Source organism: Lonchura striata, chromosome 10 (assembly GCF_046129695.1).
Source record: "Lonchura striata isolate bLonStr1 chromosome 10, bLonStr1.mat, whole genome shotgun sequence".
Classification (NCBI taxonomy): domain Eukaryota; kingdom Metazoa; phylum Chordata; class Aves; order Passeriformes; family Estrildidae; genus Lonchura; species Lonchura striata.
The window spans coordinates 12,887,005-12,905,526 of record NC_134612.1 but is presented as its reverse complement, the minus strand read 5'-3'; the positions used below and the strand labels follow the sequence as shown (position 1 = coordinate 12,905,526).

Genomic DNA, 18,522 nt, shown 5'->3' with positions numbered 1-18,522 from the left:
CTTCATGGCACTGCATGAAGGCATTTCACTGAACCAAACGGGATGGGTCCAGAAGGAAAGAGGCAGTAGCTCACCAACACCAGCTACCTTCCTTACACCTGTTACCTCTACATGACAAAAAAATTCTTTCAGTGTGGTAACTTATATAATGTGTTTGCAATATGACAAATATTAATACAACAATATTTTTCAAAGAGCTTTTATTTTCTTCCTTTCTTGAATATACATAACATACACAGCAAATAGTTTTTATGTTGGTGCATTATTCAAACATGAGATCTCAGCTCAAATACAAAACTCAGAGATCCTCTTTGCTTTGAACCAGGAGGTTAACATCCTATTCCCATGAAAAGCCAACTCAGATCAGAATCCCTCTATAGTCTAACACTTCTGAAAGCAGAGTATTAAAACCTAGTTCAGAAATACATAATTTCATAGTACGGAAAATATATTACCTTTACAAGAAAGTTTTATAAGAATTCCTTCAAAAAGTAAACATTCATGTAAGCCCCCATTCTGTCAATCTCCCAAAATCAAGTGTAGTCAAAGACCACAATGGCTACCTGCGCCTTCCAGACACACGACCATTTCAGAGGAGCACCATCATAACAGTAAAACTGTCAATCAATCCTTCAGCTGTCATAAATATATGTACTTTGTAATTAAAAATACAGGAATCTCACATTTCTCAGTTACAATTTGTCACCTTGAATTATATATAAGCATATAAAGCCATAATAGGACCCTCTAGCACAGAAAATCCACAAAGCCCTTACTGTCCATTGTAAGCAAAGTCAGATAAACTATTTTCACAAAACACATTATACCTGACATAAAGAAAAGTCTAGCTTGGCAACAGTTCTGGTAAAAAACAGGAAAAAAGAAAACCAAATTTAAATGTAGGATATGTAAAACCTATGTCAAGCAGACCCTTTGAAAATACATCTCTCCAATGACAAGACTCAATGACCTCACAGAAAGTAGAATGGTGCACAGGAATTGTTCAGCACTGCAAACAATAGTACTCATGTGCTTCACCTCATTTTCATGAAATCACAGGTTTTAATAATTCAAATAATTTATCTAGATTTTAAAAACCCAAGATATTAAACATTAAATGTTCACAGATTAATTTTAAAATTCTGTTCTCAATCCTAACATGTATATTAAAATATACTATTGAGGCACTGCTGAAAAATCCAAGCAGGGTTTGATTGTCTTACACATAACCATGAACATTCAAGAAATGGTTGGTCTATTTTGTGTTTAAAATGTCAATGTTCCCACAAAAGTGAAAAGTGTTAATGATTTGCTTTGCTGTATTCCATAAATGTTAGTTTACAGTCAGTGTTATCATACAAAACTAGAACTGCCTCTTTCAGAGCCATACAGTCTTCACATCCACTGTAACCTACAGTCATACATCATTTCCAACTGTGCTGGAAATTTTCTATTATTCTTTATCTGACTTTTCTATTAAAAATAAACAGGCTGGATTTTCATTTTAAAAAGCCTGTCTTCTCCCACAACTTGAAAAACAAGTATCAAAAAAGAACAAACAGCAAAAATAGAAGAAAGAAACACATTGTGCTAGTTATGAAGCTCTAACACCTGACAGCCACAGACAGTCTGAGGAACATTTAAAAACTCCTATATACAAATTTTATATACACACCAAGATTAAGAGGTTAAGAAAATTAGTGTATCTGTTTTTTAATTCATTTTGACCACTTGGGCACCGACCTGCAACTCATGCAACTGCATTTTCAAATGTATTTTTGTGCAATAATCTTGCCTATATGATCTGGCAGCAGAATTAGGTCAACACTTTCATCTATGGGTATTTTGAAGCACACACCTTTTGTTTAAAGTTAGGTCTTAGTTTCTTGGATAAAACATAGCATATTTGGAAGTTCGAAAGCCAAGCAGGTCTCTCATTTCGTTCCGGAATTTTGACAAGTCCTGCCGCAGTTCATTGAGGTTTTCCACAGTGGCCTGATCCGTACTCTGCATCTTCTGCCTCATGGAAGTCAGGTAACGGTGCACTAAGCAACACATCACCTTTTGGTAATTCTCATCTCTCTTCTGCTTCAGATTTCTCCATTCCTTTAAACAAACATAACATATTTACTATGGAAGTGATTTTTGAGCCCTAAAGCCTGTATACAATTCTACAGAGAAGGATCATGAACAAAGTAACAAAGCTATTTTTTAACTACATCCTGATGTACGCAAATATACAATTCATATAAACTGTCCACAAAATCCAAATTAAATTATAATCTGCTGTATCAGCAAAACTGAAAAATTTTATCTACCTGGCTTGGTAATTTTTCTGTAAGCAATCAATAGTTCCGTAACCCTGAATGTCTCTCAGTGCAAATTCCATGAAGTGCTTGAATTTATTTATTTAGTGTTATTTTCATCAGCATGAAGATGCAAAATTAGTATGCAAAATTGCAGGGTACGAAAAGTGTTTATAAAATAAACAAACAAAAAATCCCTTCCCTAACAATGAGAGGCTTCAGTGATCTTTTTTGGTTATTTATTCTGACACTTTTGTAATATGTTTAAAACCAATTACCTTCTCCAAAGAACATTCTAACCTCACCATTTTTGAGATTAGCACATACTTCCTTGAGGTTTCTATGTGTTTTCATTCAATCAAAGCATTTTTTTTTCAGACTGTTTCTGGGCGATTTGGAAGTTGGAGGGAAGTGGGTTGAAATTTCCAAACCACAAGTTAATAAAACCTAACTTAAGTAGAAATAAGTAACACTTATTTATCTTGGATGCAACACCCATTATTCTGCAGTTCCTATTTATCTTAGTAGCATTCACCTTTCACTAGGCAGCTTCATGCAGAAATCTGCATTTTCATTTCAGCAAACAGCACCTTTCCAGCTGCAGAGCTCAGAGCTTGCCTAATCATTCCTCACCTTGAGGCTGTTCTGACGTTTCACTTTGCCACTTGATGTATGAGAGCAGATCCATTTACTGAGACTGTTGAAAAGGTAACATATTGTCTTGGGAGAGGGTATAACGTTAAAAGGTGGAGGGAGCGTGCATTTATCATCGAAGTAGCTAAGCCAAAGCTTGGCACGAGCAAACTTCCACTCCTTATCTTCATGATTCTAAAACATCAGAAACATTAACAGAGAAAAGGAACAGAAATATGAATAGGTTATTTTGCAGGTTTAATTTGCTCATACCTGAAAAACTGACCATTATTTAATTTTGGTTATATAGCATTTTAACAGATGGATTACAGAGCATTTTAATAGGTTTGCTTGAATATTCTAATATTAAATACTTAAAACAAGTACATCCTTCTTGAATTCCTAGTATAAATTTCAGATGAAATGCCAAAGCACCACACATACCAAAACCAGCATTTGAACAGCCATTGCGTAAAGAAAGTAATCAACTCCCAGTGGACCAAGCCCTGTACGTATTCAACATGGAAATAACAATTTTTTTAAATAAAAGTAAATAAAAAGTTCTTATTTGAAGGAAAAATATGAGCTCACAGACAGAGCTCATCCATGAGATCTATAGCCTGTGAGTTTCCACATCATACGAAGAAATCTGTGTAAAATCCAAAGATACAGGTAACTGGTAATTAATCAGACACCACTTACTGCTATCAGCTGAAAACTTTTGTGGAGCATTGCCACAAGGAGTTTCGTTAATACTATCACAACCACCACGTTGTAGGTCCCCACAATAACAGCACCCACAAAAGACTGTAATTCTTCACCGTAGCTAAAACGTGTCACAAAGATTGCCACATGTGCCAGGGAGAATATGTACCAGAAGAGAGCAAAACATGTACCAATAAACCTACAGAAACAAGGAAAAAATCTGGTTAGGTAAACCTAACACCAGAAGTGTTTAACATAAATTCAAGATCAGTGAAAAAATCCAGTTATGTTTAATTACTAGGTATTAAAGGCTAAAACAATACAGTTATTTTATAGATCTCAAACTCACGAATGGAATGTGTCATTGCTCTGTTGTTCACAGAAAATGCCCGCACAGTCCTTTTCTTCATTTACAGTAAATCCTTTATCATAAAGTTGGGTCAATCCAATTGTGAATGAGAACAAGACAAGAAGAAACATGCCCAGAAATTTTCCAAAATCTTGTAGCATCTGCCCCATTGAAATCTGTGAAATAGAGTCATTTCTAATTTTAGTAAAACATGTAGTTATTTTTATTTGTATTGTCTCTTTTAGCCTTTGAGTGAGAAAAAAAATCTATTTACATTTTAAATATTTAAGTTAAATTTTTATATGCTAAACAGACCTTAAGGTCAGGAGATAGCCTGGTACTGTTTTTCAGAGAAAAATTCTAGATATTAAAAAGAATATGTAAGTAATCTTAACATTATCTGGAAAATTAATATCCTCCAAGTCACCATAAGCAATAGTATGTACACTTTGTTACTTATTTGCAATACCAATGGTAATAAGGAACTCACAGGTCAACAGACAAAAGCAGTAAATAAAACGGATTTGAACATAAATGCCATCATAGAAATTCAGAAAACACTTAGAAGAATACTGAATTAATAAAAACATTTGGAATAATTTATCACTAATTAAAAAAGTAGTATACAAAAGCCCATTTGCGGAATACAAAATTAGCTCACTGTACGTTTTATGTATGATTTTAAATAAACACATGTAGACACGCAGAAATTGAAGGATAAAGCATACAAGTTATGACAGTAAATTCAGATCATTAATTTCCAATTCAAAATATCCTATACAGAACTTAGCAACATTAGAAATACAGCACCTTAAAAAAAAAATCATATTGCTTGTTATTTTTTCCAACACAGGAAAGACCTTGATTTGCTTTTGACATAAGCCCAAATTTTTACACAGACGCACCATAAATGGTTTATATAATTTAATTATTCTTCCTACAAACTTCTTCAGAACAGTGTACCATTATAAAGCATGCAAATATAAGTAATGTGGGATTGGGTGGATCTTATCTATATAAATCAGTGTGTGGAAAGCCCAGTCCTGTATGAATCAAAATCTGTACTGACTCATAGTCCAGAACTGTAACACAATTGCCAGGTTTTGCAAGTACAGCTTTACTGGGAGATTAATTCCTGCTCTCTCCTTTGCTGCTGGGAACTCACCAAGTAACTCCTGCAGCACAACACATTCAGAGTCTGTACAGCTTGTAATGGTCATGGAGATTCTGCACTGTGGGCAGAGCTCTGCACCAGTTCTGTGCATGTTTGGTCAGAGGATCACTGTATTCCACATCAAACTGTTTCATCATATCCAACCCTTCAGTGAAAAAAACCCAGCCCAAATCCCAATGACAAAACATTTTCCCTTTAACACATAGTTCCTGCCAAGAGAGAAAGTAGATGAAACAGGAACGTACAAAAAGTGCAAACTGCCCAAAATTATTTTGTTTGGAAGAGAGTGTAACAGCCCATCCCAAATGCCAGTTGCTTTCCTCACAGATTCATGCTTTCCATCTCTAAGTATTTACAATTTCTAAGCACTTGAAATCTAATTATCTCATCTAGGGAAGTATTATTCTACCTTCTGTTAATAATAAAATCCACCCCACACAGCCAACGTACAAATCTGGATTATAACAGGTTTTATTAACCAATGAGTCAAGTAACTGAAGGCTTAAAAATAACTCTTAAGAACCAAGAGAACAGGGTAGCTGCTTTCCCCCGCCCCCCACTGTTGGGTTTCCATCCCATATTTGATTATCTCCAGCTGAACTTTGTGACCTACTTTCAGAAAATACTGTAAGAGTTGTTGCACCAGCCCTACGGGCCAGCAGTAATAAGCTCCTATGTGCCTCTGAATGGGGTGACTGTTGACTGTTTTTATTTACTTGGAAAATTTCACAACACAGCCTCCTAATAAAAACTTGTGAACGATCTGGTACATAAATAAACATGCACATTAAACAGTGAATCTCTTTAAAATGTGGAGAGACTTCAGTGTTTAATCAATTTGTACAACCTTAATGCTTAATGCAACATCAAGACTTCAGTATTTTTTTCCAAGTGTGCAAGTACATTTCCATTCAAAATATGTAACAGAAAATTAGATAATTAAAAGTGGGAGGTTTTACTGTCATCATTACTGGAAGGCTCCAAGTAAGAAGAAACCTGCTCTTCCTTTTTATAACTGCCAATAAATACGTGAGTATTTCAATACTCTAGACAGATTTATATTTTTCAAACAAAAGCAATTTTCACAACTCAAGGTGCAACTTCAATGACATCACAGACATAAACAGAGAGGCTTTAGATTACTCTTCCTTGCTACATACTTATTCATCTATCTTTTTAGAAATAAGAAGCTAAGGCAATTATTTGCATAAAACTTTGCAGGAAGAACCTGATTCTTATACTTTCCAAACTGTGGAAACTTAGGTGGTATGTTAAGCTTAGAACAGATGAAAACAAAAAAGACAGTATCGGTACAGCTATCAAGGAAAAATGCCCTCACTGAACTCCACAAGGTCTTTCACTCTTTTTCTTACCTTTTTTTCATCTGAATCAGTATGTTTTACACAAGAGATTAATTTTAAAAAATTAAACTTCAATGCAGTATCACTTCTTTCTACTTTTCACTTTCTTAATGTTTTTTCCTATTTTCAGTAAGACTCTGGATAGCAAATTATCCAAAGTCTTACTGAATATTTTTTCAACCAGTAATGATATTCACCTGGAGTGGTCCCAGAATGGAGCTGGTTGTGTACATGAAGAAGAGACGCAGGTAACTAAGAACATTGGCAAAGGCAAAAAGACCTTCTGCCACCAGGGTAGGATGGAATGCATCCCAGTCCTTCCTTTCAGCATAATCATGAAACTGCAACATAAAAAAGGACAAGTTTAGATCACTAACATTATAAATACAGGAATGTAGCCATACACCTCTCCCTACTTCTACTTCCAAAACAGGCAAGAGCATAAAATAAACTAACATATCTCACTCATTGGTGTCACACCTCTTTCAGATAAAGGCATTTTAAAAGCCATTCCAGAGGGAGCCAGAAATCAGAGAATTCAACACCTAACTCTGCCACTCCCTTATTCAAACCATTTATTCCTCTGTTCTCTTTTCACTTCTACTCTATTTTGCACAGTCTATAGAAACAGGGACTTGGGATTTTTACTATATAATCATGTGCACTGCCTTGTATAATAGCCCTCAGTCAAAATCAATATTGAGATGCTACAAAGAAAACCAAGGTACACATGCAATTGCAATGTGGTGACAGCTGATCTTAACCAGTTTTGGAAAGACTTATGACTTGGGGCTCCTTCCACAGATTTTATGAATGGCTACAAAGAATGGGAGTCACAAGTAAACTGTTGCTTTATTCAGGGAATATTCACAAATTCCTGACTTTTGGTTTGGCTGAGAACATTCATCATTTACATTACCAGCTTCTGCTGTCTCAAAATGGACATTCAAAAACCAAGGAACTCTGAGTTGCTTTATAATAACACCCAAAAGCCTGCTGCATAAAGATGGCAAGAAACAGGGCTAAGTATTTTGCTACACACTGCAATTGCATATGTACAAATCCTTCTGCTACAGAGACCCTTCCTTTAGTTCTTCCAGCTTTGGGGCCTATAATGGACCTAAGATGCATACTGAATATTTTGAATTGGTTTTCTATGTGATTCATAAACTATAAAAATAAATTTGGCCATATAAAAGGGGGAAACCCCCCATTATGTGCCTGTTGTACAGGACAGGACTCCTGCATCTTCAAATTGGTTACAATTTAAATTGGCAACAATGGCTCTTATCTCAGCAAAGGAAATACTACTAGAAACATGCTGGTTGCAAAGCAAATGGCTGGGAAAGCATCCCAGTGTGGCCCAATTCTCCCTCTATTTTTTTTTCCAAGATATGGCCTTCCTTTCCAAATGATTACCAGCCTCTGAATCAATGCTAGGATGGGAAAATGAGCCAAACACCAAGTTGGGAAGAACTGGTTTATTTCCCTCCAAACTGCCAGACAGCTGTCAACTTGCAGTTTTCAAGACACAATAATGGTGCTACTGCACTGGCTTGAATTTTGCTGTAATATTCACATTCAATTGGTCTGGCAGTTTGCCATGTGCTGTGTGGTTAACAACACATGCAACAGAATGGCAATGATCATTTTCAAAACTTGTATTTTCAATCAAATCCAGATGGCTTTTCATAGAGACAAGAAAAGGCTCCTCTATGGTCTCAGGGCTTTTATCCTTACTACCAAATAAAACCCCAACCAAAAAAACCCCACCAAGCAAATACCCATTAAAAATCTACCACTTATGACATTCAAATATATGTAATCAAAAGCTAAATAAAACTTTCTGTAACAAAAATGCACTAGGCAATCCAAACACAGAGAATACTCTCTTTCTGCATAGTACTGAATGGAGTAAGGCAAGCTCAAATGCCCACTCTGATGAGATGCATTTTTCTAAATAAAAATCAAGCCATTTGAAGATCAGTCAGTTATTAAAAGCAAGACAGTAGCTCTGTTTAGGGCTTCCAAGTACTTGGACATGTCCTGATGTGTTTTCTAACTCCCATTTGCCTGATCAATGGTGCTTTGAAGACCAAGGTGCAACAAGACCCGAGGTCACGAGACCTCCATGGCCCATAGCACACGGAGCATCAGAGCCCAGAGCCCACACTGCAGCCCATCACAGGCTGCTACTAATGCTGACCACTGAACCACAACACCCTACTGCTAGCACACCACGTGTAATACATCTTCAGGGATTTTGCAGCAATGTACTAAAATCATACTTGCTCAGTCCCAGGGGAGCTTTGATCTATGAAGACTCGTGCTCACCTTGTTATGGGCAACGACTTTGAGGGCAAAAGTTGCCAAATACAGGGAATTCATGACAAAACTAAGCTGATTGCGGGATTCTTCTAAAAAATCTTCTAAACCATCATACCAGAGCCTCTTAACATCTGACCACACCATTCCTACAGGAAAAAAATAAAACCCAGGGAAGTGAAGCCATTGCACTGAACAGGTATTACTTTACATATGATCACCATGTGTTTTCCACTGAATTTGTTACAGAATCACTGAAAGGAAATAAAGAAGATAATATTTACACACACAATAACTGAGTTTTGTTGCTTATTCTCCCATGGAAGACACCTGTATTCATGATTTTGAAAATCCATGCAGAACAATACTAAACTTGTTACTAGCCCAAAGTGTAACAAATTCTTCTGTGGCCATTCTGACAATGATATTTAGAAAGTATTTTAATGGGACTGTGGAATACAATAACGTAAGTGAATCCTTGTTACTTGATTCTCTTGATTCCAGTTGATTTTGCAGAATATTTTCTAAATATGTTCTTAATCAACTTAGAATATTTTCAAGGAATCAGTATAATATCATTCCAAAGTAAGGATTTAAACTATAAATGCAATTACTATTTAAAAACCTGAGATTCAATGATGTGAAAAATAGCCCCATTTTAATGACTATGTTTGCTTAGATATAATTTTTAAATCCTACATGAAATCCACATTACATGCAGAAAAAATATATTTCGATAACCTTTAACTAAAATTACCAAGACCACCTCATAACACACTTTGTCAGCAGACTTGGTGGAACAAAAGAATTTATTAAATTATAATATTTAATTTCAAAGCAAAGGAGGAATCTGACTTATACTCAAAATTTGAAGTTTTCGGGTACCTTTTAAGACCTGTGTTTGTGTGGAGGATACTACATATTTCCAAAATCTGCAAAAACAGTTTTAATACAGCTCAATTGTGAAAAAAATCACCACTACACAAAAATCCTCTCAATCTAAAATACCAAATAACTTACCCTCAGAATTACTTAAAATAAAAACTATGTTGTTTTTTACCATATCACTGCTTTTTACAAGCCCAATTAAACAAATCATACATATCTAATTACCTTACATTAAGAAAGATAAATTTTAATGTAAAAACAATCGCATGCCAGACAACCAAAAACAAGGTAAAAGTTAAGAACTTTCAACCAAAAGTTCTTGGGAACTCAACAAAAATTATACCTGTGCTCCCTCTGCTGCATCAACCAGAAGTGACATGCAGCCTTTCTGGTACAGTTATGATAACTGGTGACAATGACATACAGAAATAGAAAACCATAACATAGGAAAATAGTATTTGTTTTTCTGTTTTGAAACAAGCATGAGGTAAATGCACACCTCCAATCTCTTTGTAAGATGGAGTATGCACACATAAGCACACATAACATGTACTTCTATCTTTAAGCCATGTACCAACTGTGCAGCAAGTCCAAATTTTGTTATTAACTACTTTTCCAAACAAGCATTATAAAACTGGTCAGGAAAGACTGAGTTATTATGTATTGCTGATGTACTATTAAACTGGCATTTTAAAATATATTTAGCATATATTTTTTATATATTTAGAAACTGTCATGCAATCCACTCAAATCATACCTACCAATAAGCCATATTATCAGAAGATAGTCTATTCTCTCAAGGGCTGGTCCCATTGTATTCTTCTTATTCTCATTGTAGACAAGGGAGTACAAATTAAGTAATAACAGAAATGTGAAATATGAAGCTCCATGAATAATAAACTTCATAAAAGGAGTGTGAATTATTCGACCGACTCGAGATTTAGGAGCTAACAAGTAACAGAGGGACAGAACTGGCCAGAAAATGCCAACCATCAGAACAGTCAGGATCTTCTTGCAGGTGTGCTTGCGCCGATAGCCAGCCATCTGCCCAAACCACACCGTGTTGAGGAACTGCTGGCAGTTGGACTGGGCAACAAACTGGGGGGAAGGAGGGGAGAAACAAACAAGGAATCATTCTCAGGTTTCTTCACACACATTACTAAGTTGCATCATTAATATTAATTTTCTAACCATATGTATACTGCACAATAAAAGTTATTTTCCAAGCCCTGTACTAAAAGCAAGCTATGCTCAAACCCAGAGAAACACCTAAATACTTCAGCGTGATTGATGAAGCAGAACTACAGCTTATGACTTATAATGTATTTCAACAGTTTCACAAACAGTTTAAGCCTAGACATGTAGAACAGACAGAATTACGTAATTCCTTTTGCAAATGCTAACTAAAAATGGATTTTGCATGAAAAGGAAACTTTCACTCTGTCTTTGGTCCTTGTACTAGAATCCCACAACATCCATTTGCTTCCCAGCACAGAAAACTAGTTATAATTTATGAAGGGACAAAAATTACAATAACCTACTGCATGGAGGAAGTTGCATATTGATGGCATAAAAAGTGCTGCTGTTCTGGAACAGAGGGGCTATTCAGTTATACCAGCACAGGTCCAACCTAATTACTGAACAGCACAGGCAAGGCCTGAGACAAAGCTGAACAGTTAATGACCAGTGAGAAGATGATAAATCATGTTTGGCACCTAAGGATCCATGCCTCTCTAGGCAAGGATTTAATGAGGAACTGAATAAATAATTACCACTACCAGAGCTGTTCATAAAAAAGCAGTGGCCTATACTCCAATACAGAAAACACTACATTCATCTCCACAGTAAACACTGAAGGATCCCTCAGCATCCCTGTGTCACATACTGATACCTGTATATTACCATCTCTTCTATAACTCCCACAAATTTATTTCCACTTCTGTGTCCGGAGGCAGAACAACAAAGTAATTAATTACTAGCAAAATATGATATGGAAAGTCTATCAAGTTATTGCAAAGACAAACCTCTTTTTGATTATATTTGATTGCAAGTTTTAAGCGGCTTAAGTTCATTCTCTCCTCCAGCAATCCTCGCTTGTCTACATGTTCATCACTGGAGGTGTGATTCAGAATCACTTCCAGCTCCCGGGAATTCCGTGCTTGTGCAAGTAAATCTTTAGCAAAGGTTTTGCACTGTTGAGCGAGCTCCTCATAATCATTTCTGAAACACACAGAAGCAGTATGTACTATTACACTGATCCTGTATTTTCCATTACATCACAAACTAGCCCTTTTTGGCTGGGATTGTATGTTATGTTGAGACAAATTAAAAGAAACCACCCCAGAAATCCCATGTCAAGATCCAAGCATTCCTAAGACAACTCTGAGTTAGTTAGTTTTTACCATGTAACATGACAATTCCATTTCTGTTCAGCTTGCAAGATCACTAGAGAAAATCTGGCAAACAAATTTACAGCATACAAATTCTTATGGCATGAGTTTCATACACAGAATTAAAGCTCAGACCTATTTCCAGGACATGAGAAAGTGTAGCTGTCAGAAAATAGGACACTGGTAAGTAATCACTTGGACTTTCCCATTGGACAGGAAATAGTTTGGGGTTTTGCTTTATTTCTGTCATCTGAAAACTAAAGTCTATTCACTAAATATTATGTATTAATGGATTAAACACATGAAAAGAAACCACATGATTTCCTTGTCTCCCCTTGCACACATCCAATTTTAGTGCCACATTTTATCACAAAAATGCAACAACTGAACTCTTATTAAGAAAGATAGGCAGCTAAAATGCAGAAAATTCACCTTTTTAGAAAATTCATGTATTTAGGAAAGTAGAATTTTACCTTATATAAAGACTTGCTTTCACATTCTTGGAAAGCTTTTGTGCTGGTATGTTACAAAATGGTAAAAATCTGCATTGTTTAAACATGAAGTTACACTGAGCGTTAGTTCATCATACAGAGCATTTTCAACATTAAGTCTTCTACACACATATGCATATTTTAAATATATACACATTTTAAATATATGCACTCTTCAAAGGTTTATAATGAGTAAAATTAAGAAACAATACCCAAAACAACTCCCAACAGGAGTCAGGTCAGTATAAACAAGGTATTGCATATTTCTACTGTGATACAGCAAAAAGTGCAGAGTACTAATGAGACATTGACATGATTAATAGGTATATAATTTCCAAGTAAGTCAGCATTTAGCATAATTTCTGTTTATTTTTGCAGAGTAGAGCTGAAATTTGAACTGTTGGTGCAACTATACACATCAAAATGTCTATACCTAAAAGGATTTAAAGTAATTAAACTGTCGAAATTACTACTAAGGAGGCATAAATTATATTATGTAACTTATTATGCCTAATTATCAGTTTAAACACGCCACTTAGAAAAATGAATAAACTTTTTCTAATGCAAACATATTTCTACACCTGAAATTATATAAAAATATTAAACATTTTTTGTGTTTTCAATTCCTACCTGAATTCAACCTCAACAAGGCTTAATTCTTTCAAGTCTGCACTAAGTTCAAAAGCTCTTAGGATTGGATCCTCCTCTGTCAACATTATTAAGGCAGGACTGGCCAAACACCGGTAAATGTCAAGACGAAACCTGTAACAAAAGAACAGCAAATAAAACAAAGATGTTTTATTTCATTAGCAGCCCCAAATCAGGACCTGTTTCAAAGGTTTGCCTGAAATGGCCAGCTGAAAGACAAAACGATTGGGTTTTTTAAATCAAACACTAACTAACTGCATTAACTGCAGGGTGTCCTGAAAGGTACATTACATATTTAGAACCCCTAAGTATTCAAAATCAGCCAAACTGGTTGAGAAAAATTTTATTTGCATAGTCCCTATAGCCCCACAGCAAAGGTAGCCAGAATGTTTGAGACACACCTGGTAGAAAGGAAAGGCACACAGTGACTATGCACAATGACTAGAAGTTTAAAACCAAAATGGAACAAAGCCACTGCCTCCCACCAGCCCTTTCAGGCACAACCCATGCCCAAGAAGTACCACCCCTCACAGTAAGAGCTACAATATATTAAAGGAATCCACTCATAAATTTCACCTTAAGAAGAAAAAGGAAACATATTGAATGTGACCCAGGCAATGAATTAAGAATCTTTTTATTATGGTTTATGACTGCTAAGTCTTACCTGGAATGTCGCAGACTATCTTTTTTGTTTTTGGCAGTGCACAGTGTGCACTCACACCCCACAGCATGAGGTTTGGGTAATGATATATCTTGCTTCAACAGCATGGTGAGAATTTCATAGTTGTTACGATGAGCAGCTAAAATTACTGGTGCCACATCCATGGTTGTTGAGTACTCTGGGTTCTGAATACGTTCCATTAATTTCTGGAATAAAATGTAGGAAGTATCTAAATTTATTACCTACAGTTCTACTACATGTAAGGGGGTTTTTAATTGCTCAATCAAGAACTTCTTCAAAATACTTTCCAGTGTTTCATAACATGAACAGAAAGAAAAATATGTAACAGCATTCAAACACCTGTCAGACAAATACTAAAAAAGAAAAACAGACCCAGATACTTTTCTGGTTAATTTACACAGAAGTACTGCCTATTTTTCCAATACACACAGGATCTTAGGAATTGTTATTTTGCTCTAGTTTGTGAAAAAAATTACGTAATTTACTATTTAAGTGCAAAAAAAAAAAAAAAAAAAATCCTGAATGTGCCATACTCTGTTACACAACACCTTATTCCTTCCCTGCCTCCACCTCCACTTTGTGTTTTCAAAAGCTTTTTGGTACTAAAGCATTGACAAGGTAAGCTTCAATTGATTAATTTCAAGGTGAAAGTCTGAACATTTGCTCTGAAAATCTATGAAGATTCAACACATGAATAAACACTTTATACGTCAAGGCTGCTAACAACCTTGCAAACAGACTACTAGAAAAGATTTATAACCACTAGGTTTTTTTCTCTTCTGAACTAGGCACGTATTTGGCAGGTATAAAGCCACTGGATTCCTTAGGTGAAAAAGCAAAATAATGTATTTCATCTTCCAAGACAAAAGAGGTTACAAAAAGAATCCCTGGTGTCCACATTTGATCACCTTACAAATGCAGAATTTAAGAACACTGTTTTAAATAGTACAGATACCAAAAAAAAATCAACAGCCTTCACAGCCCCAACCAAAAGTCAAGGAGTAACAACACTTAACCACAATGGTTGGCCTGGAGGATCGTTTTGGTCGGTGATTAAGTAGAATGTCAACAGCTCCCACCACTTCTGAGTCAATAGCCACCAAAAGTGCATCCGAGGACTAAGTAAAGAAAACAAAACATATGTGAAAACAGCAGCAACCTAAACAGCACAGAGATAAATTCAAACCAAACTGCATTTTAAAAATATATTTTTAAGTTTAATTTTGAAGTACTAAAATGATGTTCTGTATTATTACCAGGCATATGATCAGGATACAAATTCAGGTTGCCATTGCAGGAGTTCACATAGTATTAGTATTAATTTGCATCACTGCATCAACAGAAGAGGAATCAATTGAATAAATTACTTGCCAACAAAGATGATGCAGAAGACTTAAAAAGTTAAGTTTAAAGACCCAGTTTACCAGGTCTATTAGACAGATTAAAAGCAAGTGTTAATGTAACACAGCTCAGGCATATGGGATACTTCAGCCCTGCACCTGTAATTCTGGGGCACAGCTAGGAAAAGAAGCTTTTTCTTTCTTGGCTGGTATCCAACCACTTTTGCACCTTCTGTTGTGCTGAGATAAGCAACTTTTCATTTTCCCTACAGTCGATATTATTCTTCTTGATTAATTTCCAAAAATTTGGAATTTTTCTCAAAAAATAAAAGAAAAAGACACAGCTTTTATTACTGCCACTAATTCAGGTACAGAAAAGCTTGTGGTTTTATTCATGCCCAATATCAAACAATATAACAAAAGATACTATTTTTCCCTGCCTTACATATTTAATATATCATAGCTTCACCTCTCCCAGCAGTAGCAGAGATGCTGCACACATTTAAGGAAGTCTTGTTGGTAGGAAACTGCCCTGCCATCAAGCACAGATCAAGTTTAACAAGAAAACACTGCAGCAATGCATATTTGCCCTAACTTAAAATCAACTAATATAATGTGAAGTTTTCTGTGTTACCATTTAAAAAGTTAATATACTTTACAGCCAAAGGGATTTTTGCATTTTACACTTTTTAATATAAGGCACTCACACCACGTACTTTTTTTCTTGAGGATAATGTATGCATTATATCAGCAGAAGGAGTAACATTTAAAATAAAACTCAAGCTTGTTAATACAATAGAAAATGTTACTTATACATTTGTCATGCCAATAAAAGTGAACTTGCAAGAATAAACCACTTTTATAATTACTTTTTCCAATTTACTGGAAAAACAATTGTACTGCCTAAAAGGAAGACTGTGTTTATGTCCAAATCCTGACAGATTAACAAAGAAGATATATGACTATACTCAACATTTTTAATACCATATGTTGGATACCTGGCAGCCATAATCCAAAAGCAGCTGTAGTATGTCCAAGTTTTCATTTTCAATGGTTATAGTAACAGCATTTCGTCCAAGCACATCCACACAATTTATGTTCATTTCACCTGAGCTGTTTTCCTCTAAGAGTTTCTTAACCATGTAATAGTCACCTGCAAAGTAAGGTAGGGATATCACTTCATATTATAAAGAAATAAAAGCATGGGATCCTTTTAAGTACCAGCTACCATCAAACAAGACACTATTCTATAGCTGACAACAGTCATTGAGTGAATCAGACAAGTAAGAAGTCAAGGTAGATGAGCATTCTCTCATCAGGGAGAAAACTAGAGATATTTCAGAAGACTTTCTTCAGGAAAGCACTGGACATGTATTTCTATCTACCCCTTTAATTTCATTCCTAACAACAAACACACACAAAAGTACAAGTGCTTTCCAAAACTGTCTCTAGAGTAACAAATTACTTTGCAACACAGAATACCACAACCAAGACAGATCTCAGTGTAGAATACTTGGAGAAGTACATGTAGAATACAGTAAAACACATACGAAGAGTCCTGAACCAGTTGCTACACAGACAACTGGGTTTTGTTACTTTTTTTGTTATGCAGCCTTTTAGCTCTCTGAACCTCCATTTATAGTTAAAGAGAGAAAGCCATGGCTTCCTCTGATGTTGAGGTCAGACTGCACGGGCTGTGCAGATACACCCCCGAGAGTCCCCGAGCAGAACTGCTAAGCTCGCTAGCGAATGCCACTGCAGGAATGCCCCGTGGCAGGGAGCTAAGGTGGCTCGGGCGAGCACGCAGCTCCTGCAGCCCTGCCAGGCCCCGAGCACGCACAGCCGTGCAGCACATCACTAAAAGCACATCCTGGAGACCAACGTTTCAGATCTTTTAAGACCAGTTTGATTTAAGGCCACGTTTCCACTCAAAGGTAACTAAATGCAGGCTTAAATCAAGCAGCGTATTTTAGAAAGACAAATCTCTTCCCATCCGCCACCAATGGTGCAAAGCGCAGGATACTGATGTCGCTTATCCTGGGGATGTCTCAATACGCCCCAATTTCACTGCAGCTCTCTACTCAGAGACTCTTTAAACAGCGAACACCTCCCAGATTGCCCCGACACAAACCGAACGCCCTCACGAACGCGGGAGGAGCCGGCGGGCCCGGAGCCCTCGGTGCCCCACGGCACCGCCGGCGAGGGGAGGGAGCGCCGGGCTGACAGCCGGCCCAGCTCCGGCCTCGGGGCGAGACGCCGACACCTCGAGGAGCCCGGCCCGGGCCGGGTACCTTTGTCGCAGGCCAGCAGGAAAAGCTTCTCGTCCAGCGTAGTCTCCTCCTTGACCTGCCGCACATCCTTCAGCGCCAGCAGCTTGTTGGGCGAGGCCGAGGCGGACGGGTCCGCGCTCTGGTACAGGGCGGCCATGGCTCGCCAGGCCCATGCGGACCCGGGCGGGGCGGTGAGCCGGCGCCGCTGCCGCCCCTCAGCCCCGCTGGCGAGCGGGGCAGCGGCCCCGGCCGGGTCACCCCCGGCGGGCGGGCAGGGCCGGGCCGGGCCGGGCCGGGCGGGGCAGGCAGGGCGGGGCGGGGCTGGCAGGGCCGGGCCGGGCCAGGCCGGGCGGGGCTGGCAGGGCCGGGCCGGGCCGGGCCGGGCCGGGCGGGGCTGGCAGGGCCGGGCCGGGCAGGGCGGGGCGGGGTTGGCAGGGCCGGGCCGGGCCGGGCCGGGCCGGGCGGGGCTGGCAGGGCCGGGCCGGGCCGGGCCGGGCGGGGCAGGCAGGGCGGGGCGGGGCTGGCAGGGCCGGGCCGGGCCGGGCGGGGCTGGCAGGGCCGGGCAGGGCCGGGCCGGGCCGGGCGGGGCTGGCAGGGCCGGGCCGGGCCGGGCCGGGCGGGGCTGGCAGGGCCGGGCCGGGCCGGGCCGGGCCGGGCAGGGCAGGGCAGGGCAGGGCAGGGCCGGGCGGGGCTGGCAGGGCCGGGCAGGGCAGGGCAGGTCAGGGCCGGGCCGGGCCGGGCGGGGCTGGCAGGGCCGGGCAGGGCCGGGCCGGGCGGCCGCTCCCCGCCGCAGTGCGCAGGCTCCGAGCGCGGCCCTGCCCCGCCCCGCAGCGGGCCGGCAGCCGCAGCCTGCCCGCGAGCCAGGGCGCGCTGCAGCACCTCATGGGCGGCCCTTAAATCTATTTTCTCCCAGCCGCTACAGGAACTACGGCCCTGCTCATCACAGCATCAAAGGGTTGC

At 38.8% G+C, this 18,522-nt stretch overlaps 1 protein-coding gene across 2 annotated transcripts; it reads right to left on the bottom strand.

Moving 5' to 3' along the window:
- Positions 1-183: 183 nt before the first annotated feature.
- Positions 184-17,832, bottom strand: TRPC1 (transient receptor potential cation channel subfamily C member 1). 2 transcript variants are annotated; one of them, XM_021536927.2, is made up of 13 exons: positions 17,584-17,832; positions 16,291-16,445; positions 14,969-15,070; positions 13,935-14,137; positions 13,253-13,384; positions 11,766-11,961; positions 10,503-10,839; positions 8,863-9,002; positions 6,726-6,869; positions 3,994-4,169; positions 3,642-3,843; positions 2,940-3,134; positions 184-2,106 (listed from the first exon to the last, which is right to left on the bottom strand). In XM_021536927.2, exons 1-13 carry the CDS (start codon positions 17,717-17,719, stop codon positions 1,879-1,881), a joined length of 2,346 nt encoding a protein of 781 aa, XP_021392602.1. In that variant the 5' UTR covers positions 17,720-17,832; the 3' UTR covers positions 184-1,878. The 2 variants fall into 2 exon arrangements, with proteins under 2 accessions (XP_021392602.1, XP_021392603.1); XM_021536928.2 differs by lacking the exon at positions 16,291-16,445 and having other exon boundaries at positions 17,584-17,785.
- Between the last annotated feature and the right edge of the window lie 690 nt (positions 17,833-18,522).

Coding starts and splice junctions, on each gene's coding strand:
- TRPC1 (XM_021536927.2), bottom strand. CDS start 17,719: ATGGCCGCCCTGTACCAGAGCGCGGACCCGTCCGCCTCGGCCTCGCCC. Junction 11,962..13,252: donor CTTGTTGAGGTTGAATTCAG/GTAGGAATTGAA, acceptor TGTGTGTTTCAG/AAATGATTATGAGGAGCTCG. Junction 10,840..11,765: donor TCAAATATAATCAAAAAGAG/GTTTGTCTTTGC, acceptor CCTTCCCCCCAG/TTTGTTGCCCAGTCCAACTG.